The following is a 15,318-nucleotide window of genomic DNA, read 5'->3' on the forward strand; positions in this document are numbered from 1 at the left end:
GGCAACATAAAGAGATCCCATCTCTACAGAATTTTATTTTAATTAGCCAGGCATGGTGGTGCACACCTGTGGTCCCAGATGCTCTGGAGGCTGAGGCGGGAGAATTGCTTGAGTCAGGGAGGTAGAGTCTGCAGTGAATGGTGATCCTGCCACTGCACTCCAGCCTGGGTGACAGAGCAAGACCCTGTCTCCAATAAATAAAAATAATAATAATAATAATAAAATGAAATAAGTATAAAACAGACTTCAAATAATTTTTAAATACATTATTTGAAATTCCCTCTACACATCTAGTCCAGCCCACAAATTATTTGTCAAGATGCAGTCATTTTCGCTCTGCTTTTATTACTGAGCTTCTCCAATATCCTTAACTTTTCTCCATGTATTCTCTCTACTGCAAGCTCCAAGTGGACAGGTGGCTTCTCCTGTTACTTCCCACCGAGTATATAACACTGATCATTCATCTCATCCCTTACAGAGAACTTCGTGGAGGCTGGGGGGGCGGGGGAGCTTCAGCTGGATCATTAAAATGAGCTTTATACCGTTTAGGTGAATCTAAATTCTGTCATTTTTTTGTCATCAGCCTGTTAACCTGTCAGTTGTTAGTGGTAGTGGTAATTTATTTTTCTTCTGTGGGAGTCTTAGAGCTTCCATTTACTAGATTTAGTAAAACAGGAATAGTCAATTTGTACAAACATTTTAATTAATTTTACATAGAAGCTTGAATGCACAATGTTCTGCTCCCGTAAGCCTTAGGAAGAAGAGAGACATGCGGAGACACAAAACGCTCCACTTTCGTACCTGACCAATCACAACCAACTCCCTCCCACACCAGAAAAGACTGGAAGAAGAAAGAATGAAATCTTTCCATTAGTATAATTTGACATACGTCTGGTGGTTGCTAGTGTTTGTGTGTGCTTGTTTAAGACCTATGGCATTTCTTTATTTTATTAGCCCTTGAAGTCAGATTGGAGATTGAGATGGAAATTTTATAAGGGAGCATCTGTTCATTTGCCTACCAAGTGTCAGCCCCTCCTGTGAGCCATACATGTTATCTCACTTAATCCTTCCATCAATGCTGAAAGACAATTTTTTGAAGAGGAAATTGGGTCTTTGAGAGGTGCAGTAATCTTGCCAAAATCCACAGCTGGTAAGATACAGGCTTGGTTTTGAACTCAGGTCTTTCTGGCACCAAAACCCTTGCTATTACCACTTCTGCTCCATAATACTTCTTGGCACAGAGTAGGCAGTCAGTGTCATTTTTCTATAACCTGTCATAAAAAATAATGCAGCTTGTGTGATAGTAAAAATATAAGACTTATTAGTACAAGAGCTTCCCCATTTCACATCCAGCCTCTTGAATAAAGATCAGCCTGAGCCTCAGATACTGGGATGCCCTGGGTTGAGTTATGTCTGAGAATCAATCAGTTGCCCCAGAGGGAAGGTGCTCTCCATGCAGGACACCCCAGCCGCCACCGGAGGGAGCTCATCTGGTGTTTCTGCACTCTGCCCCATGGCAACTGGATTACTAGAAAGTCTCGCTTCCTGATGTGCCGCCTTCCACTTCTTTGTATGGCATAAACGAAGCCCATCGAGTGTCCTGCTTTCCAGTGAACATCACAGTGTTTTGCATTTTTGACCACACTCCCAGTGAGCATGCAGCAAACCCTGAAGGAAGGCTGCGTTTGGAAGGTGGAAAACTCTCTGACCTATTTTTTATTTTTTTCACTGAGTAATTTAAGTAGGTCAAATTTTAAATTTGATTTCCCAAGCACCTGGTTTTAAATAAAACCCATTCTTACCTTCTAGACAATCCTATTTTTTTTCTATTTGAAGTTTATGCAGAAGAGGAACAGTGTCACTATGAATAAAGAAAATAATTCAGCCAGGCACAATGGCTCACACCTGTAATCCCAGCACTTTGGGAGGCCACGGCGGGTGGATCACCTGAGGTCAGGAGTTCGAGACCAGCCTGGCCAACATGGTGAAACCCCGTCTCTACTAAAAATACAAAAATTAGCTGGGCATGGTGGCAGGCACCTGTAGTCTCAGCTACTCAGGAGGCTGAGACAGGAGAATCACTTGAACCTAGGGAGGCAGAGATTGCAGTAAGCTGAGATCATGCCACTGCACTCCAGCCTGGGTGACAGAGCAAGACTCTGTCTCAAAAAGGAAGGAAGGAAGGAAGGAAGGAAGGAAGGAAGGAAGGAAGGAAGGAAGGAAGGAAGGAAGGAAGGAAGGAAAAAAGAAAATAATTTTATCTATATTTTTTATCAATTAAAAAAGACAAAACTTTTGCACCTTACTTTCCACCCTCCTCCACCTTTTGGGAGGAAGGAGGATGTAATCAGAGACTAGTGTTGGTGATTTGATGTAACTCTCTCTGCCATCCATGACAGCCCATCCAATATATAACCCTTAGGTCAGAGAGTCAGAAACAGCCCTTGGAAGCTCATCCAAGTACACATTGTGCAACCATACTTCTCACTGTTTTTTTATTTCAGTGCAGGGCTGGAAGGGGGCTGAGAAGTGATGTTGATTCTAGTCTTCCCACCAGGAAATACCTTCACTGTTACCTAGATCAGAAATGACAAGTAGGTTTTCTCTTGAATACCAACTCTGCCTGCTTGCCGGTCTCAGCCTGGGCACTGCATTGACAGTTTTGAGGCTCTGTCTAGGCTCAGGGGAACGAGATGCCGTGATCAATTAGTGATGTCTGCAGTGGTGTGGAAAGGTAGTACTGTAGTTCATACGCACACACTTGCCATCCCTGACCTAGAGCTTAGCATGAGTCTCAGGAGGAACTGGCATGGAACAAACTTACTGTCTTAAATCCCTCTCAAAACTTTAAGAAAGTCCAGAGTTTCTCATGCTACTTCATATTTGCATATTCCCTAATTTAAATCTTGAGCACCCTGGGTTCAAAGCTCTTTTACTACCCTCTCTTAGACAATCAGCCTCTGTAGCAACTCTGTACAAACTCCTCTGTTTAAGCATCCTGGAGATAGAGAGTATGATCCCTACATTTAGACAGTTCATCTAAATTCAATGTGCGGCTTTGAAGTTCTCACTTTTGAACTCATTCTTCTTCTCTGGTACATTCATAAGGATAAAATTTCTACAGAAAATAGCGCCCCCAATAGTTTTGGCAACTGTCCTATTATAAAGCATTTTGAGGGGAAATATCCCCTTCATTGTATGTCAACTATGAGATAGTTCTATTTCAAATCAGTTTGCAATTAAGGTCAAACATGCACTTCCCCAGAAAAAAGACATTGTGTTTACAGCATGAGATTCACTCCAGGGACTGTTCTTCCCACGTCTTTCATAAATGGCCATTTAGTGCTTGCCCACAACCCCCTACCACTGGGAAATCTTTGAATATCAGAAACACAGGAGAAATGTTTACCTAATCAAGCCACCATTGATGAATGTAGCAACAGAAGGAAATCAACAATGATAAACATAGTCCCTGTCTTGAATAGCTGACTATATCTTTGGGAAATTAGACATGCACAGAGGAAAGTTAATTACCATAAAAACTACATAGAAACATGACAACAAAAGGGGATTCATGAGGCTGGGTGGGGCAGGTAACTAGGAAGTGACATGATTAGGTATGCCATCGCTGCATGGCACAGGGAGCTCACCCAGGTTGTAGATGTGTATACACACACATGCAGAATTCTTGTGACCTGTGCATTCCAAACCATGGATAACACCAGGAGTCATTGAAACACCTGTGTCCATCGTTTCTGAAGGCCTCCAAATGCCACTTCCATAGCCGGAGGATTTTAGGCCCAAATTTGAAGGCAGACTAGAAAGTTAGGCTCTTTACAAACTGATGTGGAAGTGAGAAGTCCAAGACCTGAAGGAGAATGACCACTGAAATCCCATTCTTGATGAACTCTGAAAGGCGGGAATTGGCACCTTTGAGGCCAAACTGATTAAAGCTGTAGGTAGTCTCCTCCCAGACAATCCCCACTGATTTTCCAACCTTCTTCCCACCAACAGATGGAAGAAGGTACAGCTGAAGGGTGAACTGCTAGAAATTTCATGTCTTCAGCCTACCTGCCCCCTTTTCTTTTTTTTTAATAAGTCAAGCATATTTAATCATTATACTTTATTATACATATTACACTTTGAAGGAGGCACAATGACAGTAGTCTGTCCTTATCCTCAGGGCATACATTCCAAGACCCCCTGTGTGTACCTGAAACCACGAATGGTACAAACCCTACACATACCATGTTTTCCCTACACATATCATGTTTTCCCTACATGCACATTTCTAGGATAAAGTTTAATTTATAAGTTAGGCACAGTAAGAGATTAACAATAATAATAAAATAGAACAATTAAAGCAGTAGCTGTAACATAAATTATGTGAATACAATTTCTGTCTCTCTGAATTCCTTACTGTACCGTATTCACCTATTTTCAGACAGCAGTTGACCACAGGTAACTGAAACTGAAAGTGAAACTGCGGATAAAGGGGGAACTACTTCATTTCTTCATGGTATAGATAAGAAAACTGAGGCAGTGAGACTTTTAGTGGCTCAGCTGTGTCTCATCCCCCCTTCCTTTTTAATAGGCATAACCTTATTAGGAATAAGAGTCGACTGATCTGAGGGTGAAATAATCAGCAAAATGGATTCTAACCTCCAATACCAACAACAGAACAACAATAAGTACTTCAGTGTCACTTAGTGAAGGACACCACTTCAAAGTTGGGCCAACCTGGTTCCCCGCCGGGCTCCCCTGCTTGTGAGCTGTGTGACTGCACATGTCACTTCCCCCGTCTGAACCTCACCTGCAAAAATGGGAACCACGATTGTAGCCTCCCCTCATAGGGTGATTATGATGATGAAATCATGAATTGCACATAAAGCCTTCTTTCTATACCGTGCCCAGCACATAACAAGCATTTAACTGGTGGTAGCCGCTGTTATCAGTAGCACTTATGTTGTTTATCTGGCAATGGTTCTGCACTTCCACAGCCAGAATCCCCAACCTAGAACACTGTAAGCCAAGCCCCAAGGCCAGACAGCTCTACCTCCTTAGACTGCCACCGCCCCTCAGATGCTGACCCTTCGTGACCTGGTGCTCTGTCTTTGGTTTGTGCAGCTGCCTGCCCTGTCCTGTGCAGTGGGAATGGACAATATTCTAAAGGGACGTGCCAGTGTTACAGTGGCTGGAAAGGCGCAGAGTGCGACGTGCCCATGAATCAGTGCATCGATCCTTCCTGCGGGGGCCACGGCTCCTGCATTGATGGGAACTGTGTCTGCTCTGCTGGCTACAAAGGCGAGCACTGTGAGGAAGGTAAGCCCTCCAGTCTCTGAGCTAGGCAGCAGTAGAGGGAGGTGTTTGCAGGGCCCGACCTTTGCTAATGAGCCCAGTCTCGGGCTGCGTGTTTTGCGAGAGAAGTTTCAACATTTTGCACAAAAAGCTTCAAACTCTTTTGCTTTGATAAACTTCTTTAGCTGTAGAACAAGAAAGGCCTCTGGAGATGGTTCTGGAAGAAACGTTTTGTTTTACTCTCCTTTATAGAAATTAATTCCTTTTCTCTTTCACCTTTTTCTCTTTAAATTGCTCTCTCTGCCTTTGTCTTTCTGTCTTCTGTTTCCTTCTACTTTTCCTCCCCTCCCTTCTCTTTCTTTTCCTCTTTTGTTCCTTTCCCTCGCCCTATCTTTCTTCCTCTTTTCTCCTGCTTTAGTTAGTAATTGGGAATTACTAAAGCTATTCAGAGAAAAGAAACAAGAATTCCTAAGCCCCTTGCCTCCATTCCAAACAAAAAGCTGTTTGTTGTTGTTGTTGCTGTTACTAACTCTTCCTGGTAATCTAAGACCCATATATGTCCGTGTAAATATTTCACCAAAAATTAATATCAATAGACAGCAATCAGGCTTGAAAGACTATAGGTTTTTTATGTCATTTAGAAAAACCATGTAGGGCAAATTAGCCTGGTTTACCTACAATTGCACAAAACTAGAGGAGAGTGAGAGTGCAGCAAGAGGGATGGGATTTGATGGATCCTGAAAATCTCACCCTGGCAGATACGTAAGGGCCTCTCACACACATGGGTGAAAATCAGGGATATCATAAACTGAATCTAATCTGACAATATGGTCAGACATCAGGCCTGGAGATCAGGAGGGGGGACATAGAAGAGGGGATACAGGAACAGAGAGAAAGAGCACCTCTCTGGAGGGGATCCAAAAGCAGCTCTAACTAGTCCTAGTTACCTTGATCAGTTATTTGAGATAAATTATTTTGTGCCAAAATGTTGGGACTGATTTGCAGTAGCTATAAGGCAAGAGAGAGCCATGCTGCCTGTCAGCCTTCCTGCTCTGTATTTGCCCTTGCACAATATGGTCTCTGGTTGCCCATCGATTACTTCTCACCATACAAAGAATTGGCCACAGCTGGTAGGAAGGTACGATCATAGACCCTCTCAGCCCCTTGCCCATTCCCCAATCTCTGAATTGGCTTCGTCATTGTCTTCCAGCTGAGGATCCTTTTGTCTAAGTCAATCTCCCAGTGAAATGTCCTCACACAACTCAAATGGCCCTTTTCCCTCCCGTGTCCCCAGTAGAAACAGAAGTATCAACTTGCCCAATAAACTAAGGGGGAAAAGTGAAGCCCCTGCCTATTCTGCATGAACTTGAGGTAATCACCCAAGATGTCCCCATAAAAAAGATCCTGTTGGATGCCATATGCATTCTGTGTTCCTCATGGCCAGGCTAACAAGGGATCTCAGGTTTTATGAGGTTCTCAGATGCTAATTGATTGATTCTTTCATCCCCACAACAGTGGATCTCCAGAGTTCCATACAAAATAATCAATCATCACAGCTCTCACCACAAAGTAATGACAGTGCTTTATACTTAGATACACCCACACAGGGTTCCCTTAGGAAACCCCGTATTTCATCGTTTTTAGAACTATGGCTACCAAAAGTCAGCTTCCATAACATTATTCCTCTAAGATTTTTCAATATATCAGCAGTAATGCCCTTAATGGGGCCCGGAAGTCTGACCCCCAGATCTTCACTTGCTCAGTTTTCTATATAATTTTTCCTCTATTATAAAAGGTAGCCTCCCTATGTCTGCATGATAAAAAATTGGGAGTTTGGATGGAGGAAATACTGATTTAATAACCCTGCTTGAAAGGTTAAAGTTCTTAAAGATAAATGGATTGCAGGAGGCAAAGCTGCATTCGCTGAAAACATAAGAGAGGCCAATAATATGACAAGAAAGGTTAAAACGACCTTTTGCATGCATCATTTGGAGAAAGGAAAGTGCTAGGGCAACAACATTGCCAGTCTTCGAATTTTTTCTCTCCAGTAAAGATTATACACAGCTGTATGCATGGAATCTCAAGTGATTTCTCAACTTTCTCACTATCCCACCCAGTCTTATTTAAATGTTCAGAGTGAATTAACCATCCAACCAAACAAGCCACGTGAATCATTATGAAAGGATGAAATCTCCTCTATTGATTTCTGCTACCCAAAAAAAATGAACCGAGGTGATTCATACGCTGTTTTCAAAATAGGAAATGGAATCAGAAAGTCTGGATCAGCACTTTTTCTTCAATTTAGCTTTTTTATTTCTGATATTCATCATAGTCATAACGTTCAAACAATTTACCTGAAATGGCCATGTCAACTAAATCAATAGTTGCCATCCCTTCGTTTTTCCTGCATAAACATGGTTGTACTATTAACAAATTTGCACAAGAAAATGAAAGGATGTGTTCGTGAGGTTTCATTCAATGATGTCTGGGGGAGTGGGAAGGTGATGAGAGAGGAATTGACATATTAGTTTAAGTCAGCCATGTTTTCATGTCAGTTTCATGGTTGAGTCATTTTTCAATGACATTTAACTTCATAAATGTAATTCATGGTTCTTCAGGGGCTTATAGTACATATTGTTTGTAAAACTCCTTGACCTCCTTTTTTATCCTTAGGGATAGAAATTGCATTCACAACCCTTTTTTGTCAAACCTACAGAGGGCCCAAGACTAAATGAGTTCTAATGATTTCAGCTGCCAGGGGGCTGGTGTTTCGAGGCACATGGTACTTAGCTGGTAAAGGCCACTGTCCCCTTTTAAGTGTAACACTGTTTCTATTTATAAAGCTTCGTAAAATGCCATAGTCCCTCCTGCCTGCTAAAGACTCTAAGGACGTGGCCACAAGACCATCTTAGAAAATCGGAACCAAATTTAAAATTCGTAGTAAAACTGCTCCTCTTGAAGTTTGAATTTAGTTATTCCATCCACTGCTGTAATTATATAGCACAAAGGGCATATTTACTGGTATCACTGACCAGAGAAAGGGTTAACTCATATTTTTAGATACAATAAATGGGTTTTTTTGATGGCATTCTAGTACCGGTGCTAATAAATCTCTGTGGATTTTCCTCCTTCCTTTATACCATAATTCAGGATAGAGAAGAGAGAGCTAATTTATCTGGAAGAAAAATGCCATTTTCATTTTTTTTTAGTGTATTACTTTTTATTATTTCATCCTTCTAAGAAAAAGATTGTGATTTTTTTTTTTTGAAAGCTCCTAGCTGCTGGCACCTCACCAAATATTTTAAATGGCTAATTATAGGTTGAGAGCAATTTTTGAAGCAACAAGCCACAAGATATTTTTGTGTATATTTTGATATTTGCCTTATTAGAAATGAGGGCAGAGTGAAAAACTAGAACTTCAGAATTTCCTTTATTGGAAGAATATAAACATGATGCGTTCTGAATGAATTTGTTCATAATTTACAGATCCCCAAATATGAATTTTTTCCAAAAGCAAGAAATCGTTAGCAGCATTTCTCTTTCCCATCAGTCCTTTCTCTACACAGGAAGGTTGTCCCATCAATGACAAATGCTTATAGCATAGTCTGTCCTTCATTCTTGCAGCAACTGTGTATTGAACACCTGTTATATTCCCTTACCTGTGCTAGGCATGAGACACCAAAGGCCCTGCACAGCCCTTTGTCTTTTTTTTTCTTCTTCTTCTTCTTTTTTTTGAGACAGAGTCTCACTCTGTCACCCAGGCTGGGGTGCAGTAACATGATCTTGGCTCACTGCAAGCTCCGCCTCCTGGGTTCATGCCATTTTCCCGCCTCAGCCTCCCGAGTTGCTGGGACTAAAGGCACCGGCCACCACGCCTGGCTAATTTTTTGTGTTTTTAGTAGAGACAGAGTTTCACCATGTTAGCCAGGATGGACTCAATCTCCTGACCTCATGATCCACCCACCTCGGCCTCCCAAAATGCTGGGATTACAGACGTGAATCACCACGCCCGGCCCGCCCTTTGTCTTCTATGTGTTTGATGCTTTCAGCTCAAGTTTACATTCAGATGAGCTCCACCACCCTAAATGGAGCAAATCTGAAGGTATCAAATGGGCTTATGTCATCAGGAGTTATATTCCCTGAGACAATGAATTCAACTGTAAAGTGATAGTAACAAGATTATGTAACATCATCATAAATATCTCCAACTAATAATAATAAGCAACTAAAATTCACCTCTGGGGGAGTGTACCCCTGATTTTTTTTAACCACTGTTTTTTCCCCACGCCTGAAATGGTTTTGAAATGACTTCCATAAATAATACCGTCCTAAGAATATGCAAATGGGATTGTGAGAAATATCTCTTACCTCTGAAAATTATTATTTTTGCCTCAAGGGAGGGCTGCCCTTTGGAAACTTCTTGGAATATTGTGATTTCTAATAAGTCCAAATTTCTCAAGTCTGATGTCCCTCAGGACTGGTTAGTTTGTGGCATGGATAATCTAAATAATATCATATTTAAATACACTATTAAAATACACTAATGGCTGAGCATGGTGGCTCACACCAGTAATCCCAGCACTCTGGGAGGCTGAGATAGGAGGATTGCTTGAGCTCAGGAGTTCACAACCAGCCTGGGCAACATAGCAAGATCCCATTTATAGAGAAAATAAAAGCTTCGTTGGACATGGCAGTGTGTGTCTGTGGTCCTAGCTAGTTGGCAGGCGAAGGCAGGAGGATCACTTGAGCTCATGTGTTCAAGGCTAAAATAAGCTATTATCATACCACTGCTTTCTAGCCTGGGTGACAGAGCAAGACCCTGTCTCAAAAAAAAACAAAAAAACAAAACAAAACAAAAAACCACTATTTTGTGCCCCATAGGGAAAGAAAAAAAGACACTCAGCATAAAAAATGTCTTAGGAGATCCTACAGAAAGCTGAGACCCCGAGGAATTACCATCTTAGTGTAATAGTGAATTATTTAGAGACCGGAAGTCTTGCATATTTCAATCTTGGCACTGTGCAAGGAAAGAAAACAAAATTTTCTGAGAATTTAAACCATAAGACGGCACGCATACACAGGAAGGATTTAATAACACTGTCAGTGTGGTCCATAAAAACCTCAAGAAGAGAATTCAAAGTGGTCCCAAGCTAGCTGTACCCCCAGGTGATGGAAGAAGCAATCCTTTAATCTGGGCCAACAGGCCTGATTTGGAAGCCGTAAAAACAGGAGAAATATGTCATAATCAAATAAGGTGACGATACATCCACATTTGTCTGATCCACAAAGCAACATCTGAGCCCTCTGCTAGACCATCATTTCTCATTAAACCACATATTACACAAAGAACCCTCTTCTCCAAATGGCATTGCATCATTTCCTGAGAATACACAGGAACACATAAGAAAGCTGGGCTTCCTCTAAAAGGCCCTATTTATTCAACCCTTAGATTGAATGGAGGTCCCAGGTTTGAGATCACATTCTCATGCAAAAAGTCGAACTGGCCTTTGCAGCTCACTCCTCTCCTCACTGTGAGGTTGTTCAAGTTACCTACTGGATGTATATCCACTCTATTAAGATGGCCAAACAATCAGACAGTGAAACAGGCAAGAACCACAATGACTGGACTCTGCCCATCAACTCATCTGATTGACTGGTAGAAGGTCAGTGCCTCGGTCAGAGATAGGTATCCAGTCCCCTGGTGATTACCTGTAGGAAGGTGATCCCTTTTGAATCATTTTCACACCTAACTTCGCCTCTTCTATCCTGCACATTTACTAACTCCTTCAGTGGGTGTGTGCTCAGAGAATGAATACTAATTTTAGACTTAGCCTAAGTGAAACCTCATTAGGAAAGTGACTCATTTATAAGTTTCATTGGTTTTTCCTTTTCATCTTTTGTTACCTTTTGAAGTCAAGTATTAGTAAAGTTACAATGAGCCTCTCTACTTTTCTCTCTTATAGTGAGGGGCAATGCAGTTTGGCAACGCATGTAGAAACAGGGCAAGTATTCACATGCCTATTGCAGATGCTCTGATACGATTCAGTCGAGGTCCTAATCTTTATAAGCACAAGATGCTAAAGGTGGAACGGCATACTTCTATATCTGATTTCTCCTAATTCTGCTTGAGAAAGCCCCTTTTTGTTTCTCTTGCATCTTCTTCAAGTTTGAGATTCGGTGTTTTGACAAATAAGAAGCCTTTTACTTTTTATGGGTGTTCTTCAGGAGACCACATAAGTATTTCTTGGGCTGCTCTACTTGCTAGCAAGTGGATGGGAATTGGTGAGCCACTGGTCCATTCGGCAGCAAGCCCATGTCTCATGGCCCATCCTCCATGGGTGATCAATGCTTTTATTCTTCTGTTTTTGTTTCTGTTTTTTTCAGTTGATTGCTTGGATCCCACCTGCTCCAGCCACGGGGTCTGTGTGAATGGAGAATGCCTGTGCAGCCCTGGCTGGGGTGGTCTGAACTGTGAGCTGGCAAGGGTCCAGTGCCCAGACCAGTGCAGCGGGCACGGCACGTACCTGCCTGACACGGGCCTCTGCAGCTGCGATCCCAACTGGATGGGTCCCGACTGCTCTGTTGGTAAGCCACAAGATTTTCTCCTTCGTCTCTCCAACACTCCTGCCCTGTGTTCCATTCCATTCTCAGATGGATGGGAATCTACTCTTAACACTTAGCTTGGGATAAGGGGACTTTGATGAATCACAATGTGTCTTTCTCATTCTCTTCTCCTCAGTCGTGGAGTCTGTGATCTTTGAGAAACAAACAAAAAGCACTGGGTTGGTTCCATCACCGCAAATGGATGAGGGGCCCAGGAGGGATGCTTCCATTTGCATTATAGGTTTTCTTATGTACATTCCCTAAAGGTACCAGAAAACAAAACAGAACAATTCAGCCCCAGACAAACTAAATGGAACATCCCATAAAACAGAAAAGAGGCTCCCTCGGGGTGCTGCGTGAACATGTTCTAAAGCTCTGTAATACTCCAGTGACAGGAAAATAATGAAGTCGCGCTGTACACTTCATTTTCCTAAAATTTAGAGCATGTGTCTTCCCTCCAGAGTGACCTTAAAAATGGAACAGTTCAACAGTTCAAGCCAGTCCCAACCTTCCTGAGAAAGGTTCTGCTCACACTGACAAGTCCCTATCCAAGCAAGCGATCATTCCACCCCCTTCCTCTGGGTAGTGAGACAGCTGTCAGATTGCCATGGCAATCAGGAAGAGAATAGATGTGAAGCTTTGCCTACAATGGGAAAGAAATGAATATTTCATTCCAAAAAGAAAAAAAAAAAAAAAAGGAGAAGAGTCAGTTAAAATGGGCTATTTTGGGATGTCTTCTCAGCCCACTCAACTCTGGCTTCAACTCTGATGCTGGTGGTCCTGGCAAGGCTGTGCAGAGGATAGGAGGAGGTGGGGTCCTAGACCCAAAACCCAGTTATGCTGCAGATATGCTGTGTGACTTTGAGTGAGTCACCGGCCCCACTCCCCGGCCCGGTGTTCCTTCCCCTGGCATGCCAAGCCACGCCTCCCTCAGTAGACTGATGAAAGGGTGAATGTCTGGCATGTGCTTGTCCTCGCGTGAGAGGTCTGGAATACCAGAGAGTGCATATCTGTCTGTCTGTCTCCTCCCCAAGCACAAAAGACTTTGAGCTCCTTTGAGAAAGAAGCTGTGTAAATGCAGCATAATTACAGCGGTCATTATTGCCGCCAAGGTACCGATCTGGGTAAGGGGGGTATCTGCAGTCATCATGGGAATGGAGCAGCGGGGTCCGCAACTGACCTCTTGGACTTGGTCAGTTCAGGCTGTCAGTGGGGGAGGAATCCTAGCTGGCTAGAGAGTCAGGATCCATATATGGATCTTTTCAGGTGGGTACTTCCCAGTTAGCTTTGCCAAACTGATTAAAACAGTCTCAATCTCTAGAAGACTCGTTCTCACCTTCTAGTGAGTATCAAAACCACCTGGGGGACTTGTTCCAACAAAATCTCTGAGTCTCATTCCCAGATCTTCTAATTCACTTGGTCCAACTGGGGCACAAGAATCTACATTTCTAACGAGTTCCCAGGTGATACTGATGCTGCTGGTTCCAGGGGCCACACTTTAAGAACCACTTCTCTAGAAAAAAAAGATAGAACAATGAACTGATACCCAGCCAAGGAGAGACAAGCCTCCAAAGATGACAGAGCGCTGGGCCTCAGGGCCTGCTCCAGGGGTCCGGGCCGTGTGCGTGGTCTGGACTCCATGGAAGGTTTCACCAGCTGTGGTGTTGAGCTGTAATCATTGTTTTTCTTCCAGAAGTGTGCTCAGTAGACTGTGGCACTCACGGCGTCTGCATCGGGGGAGCCTGCCGCTGTGAAGAGGGCTGGACAGGCGCAGCGTGTGACCAGCGCGTGTGCCACCCCCGCTGCATTGAGCACGGGACCTGTAAAGATGGCAAATGTGAATGCCGAGAGGGCTGGAATGGTGAACACTGCACCATTGGTAGGCAAACGGCAGGCACCGAAACAGGCACATATTGCTTTATTTTCATAAATCGTAGATCTATAGTGACGGTCGCGCATGGCAACTGGCTGTTCCTTCAGGGACACAAGTGCTCTCCCACGTTTCCTGCTGCCTCTCCAAATCTCCCAGGGGATAGGGAAGGAGAAAAAGGAGGTCCCTAATTGGGAAGGGCTTTTCCTTCTTTCCAGGATTCCGAGTTGAAAGGAAAGGGACCAGAGCAGATAAGAAAACCCCTCCAAACTTCCAATCTCGGGGAGGGAGAAATGCACATGCATGGGAAATTGTTGTCTGGGGGTTGCAATCACCCCAAATCACTGTGGTCTGCAGCTCTCCCCTTTTTAAATCCTCTCTCAGCTGGCTGGATCACTGGATCCCTGCTTTGCTGGCAACAAGGTGAACTCACTAATTTTAGGCCAGGTTAGAGACAGGCAGGACTCCGGGGTTCCCTCCATAGCAGGTACCACCATAAGGTCCTGAGATTCCCCATCACCACCACCATCATTAAATATCTCCTCTTCTGGTCCCATTTTATTCTCACTCAGCCACCTCTCTACAAAAGCTTCTTGACCAAGAATATTTTAAAGGTCATTTTCTTTGTTAAGAAGAAATAGTTTTGGAGATTATTCATTTTTATTTTTCTGTCTTTTTTGGGACAATTGTGGTTTAGGGTAGGACTATACTGGATTAAATGTACCTAATCATCCCTTTCATAGAGGAGCTGGGAGCCAATGGTCTTTGGCTTTCCACATCTCTCAGACAGTTGGGATGACAAAGTTGTCAACTTGAGCATCATTTTACCTCCAGTTTTTACTTTTGTTGTTTAATTGTATCAAGCCTAGGATCCATTTTTATACCAAGCTGACTAATCTACTTGCCTACATGGAAATTCTCAAAGACTTTTCCAGCCAAACTACAGTTTAGCCCCTTGAAGTTACCTTTGATCCCAGCCATCAAGTTTGAGACCCTCCCCTCTGTCCCAGCCTAACAACCCCAGTCACAGATGGGCCACCTGGAGTGAGAGACAGGGCTAGAGCTTGTGCAGGGCAGATTCATGAGATCAGACTCAGTTTCCCATGCTGTTCATTTGAGTGGTTATACAGAGATAAAGTGGACTGACTCTGTATTCGATTTCTTCCAGTTCCATCTGATTGGGCATCCGAGGGGCAGCATGCCAATCAGGGCCACAGCCGTAGCACTGGGACCCTGCTGGGACAGTCTGTTGGCAGTGAATTGTTTTTGCAATCTCTCGATGACACTCCAGGTCTTGCTCCCCTGCAGCCGCTTTTATCCTCAGTTCCCTGCAGAGTCTGAGGAATAATTCAGAAGACTTTCAAGGGAGGGCTGTGCACAGCCCAGTACTGAGACAGTTCTTACAATAGCATCCATTCATCAGGGGCGTTCCTTTTGCTGTACTATTGCATGCCTGGTGTTATTTAAATAAACATTCCCCTCCCCATATCTCCTTTGCCCCAAATCCTCCCCTCAAAACCTCTTGCCAATCATCAGCATTGAGGTAG

At 43.3% G+C, this 15,318-nt stretch overlaps 1 protein-coding gene across 15 annotated transcripts in view; it reads left to right on the forward strand.

Moving 5' to 3' along the window:
* The window catches only part of TENM2 (teneurin transmembrane protein 2), a 1,286,794-nt gene that overhangs the window by 1,140,683 nt on the left and 130,793 nt on the right, over positions 1–15,318 (forward strand). For 11 of the 15 annotated variants that reach the window (XM_045395034.3, XM_045395036.3, XM_065547041.2 and 8 more), the window contains 3 exons: positions 5,128–5,322; positions 11,683–11,883; positions 13,595–13,807. In XM_045395034.3, the coding sequence (XP_045250969.1) occupies positions 5,128–5,322; positions 11,683–11,883; positions 13,595–13,807 (609 nt within the window). The remainder of the gene's footprint in view (positions 1–5,127; positions 5,323–11,682; positions 11,884–13,594; positions 13,808–15,318) is intronic. The other 4 variants (XM_005558468.5, XM_015452231.4, XM_015452233.4 and 1 more) reach the window with 2 other exon arrangements.

This window comes from Macaca fascicularis, chromosome 6 (assembly GCF_037993035.2).
Source record: "Macaca fascicularis isolate 582-1 chromosome 6, T2T-MFA8v1.1".
NCBI classification, from domain to species: Eukaryota; Metazoa; Chordata; class Mammalia; order Primates; family Cercopithecidae; genus Macaca; species Macaca fascicularis.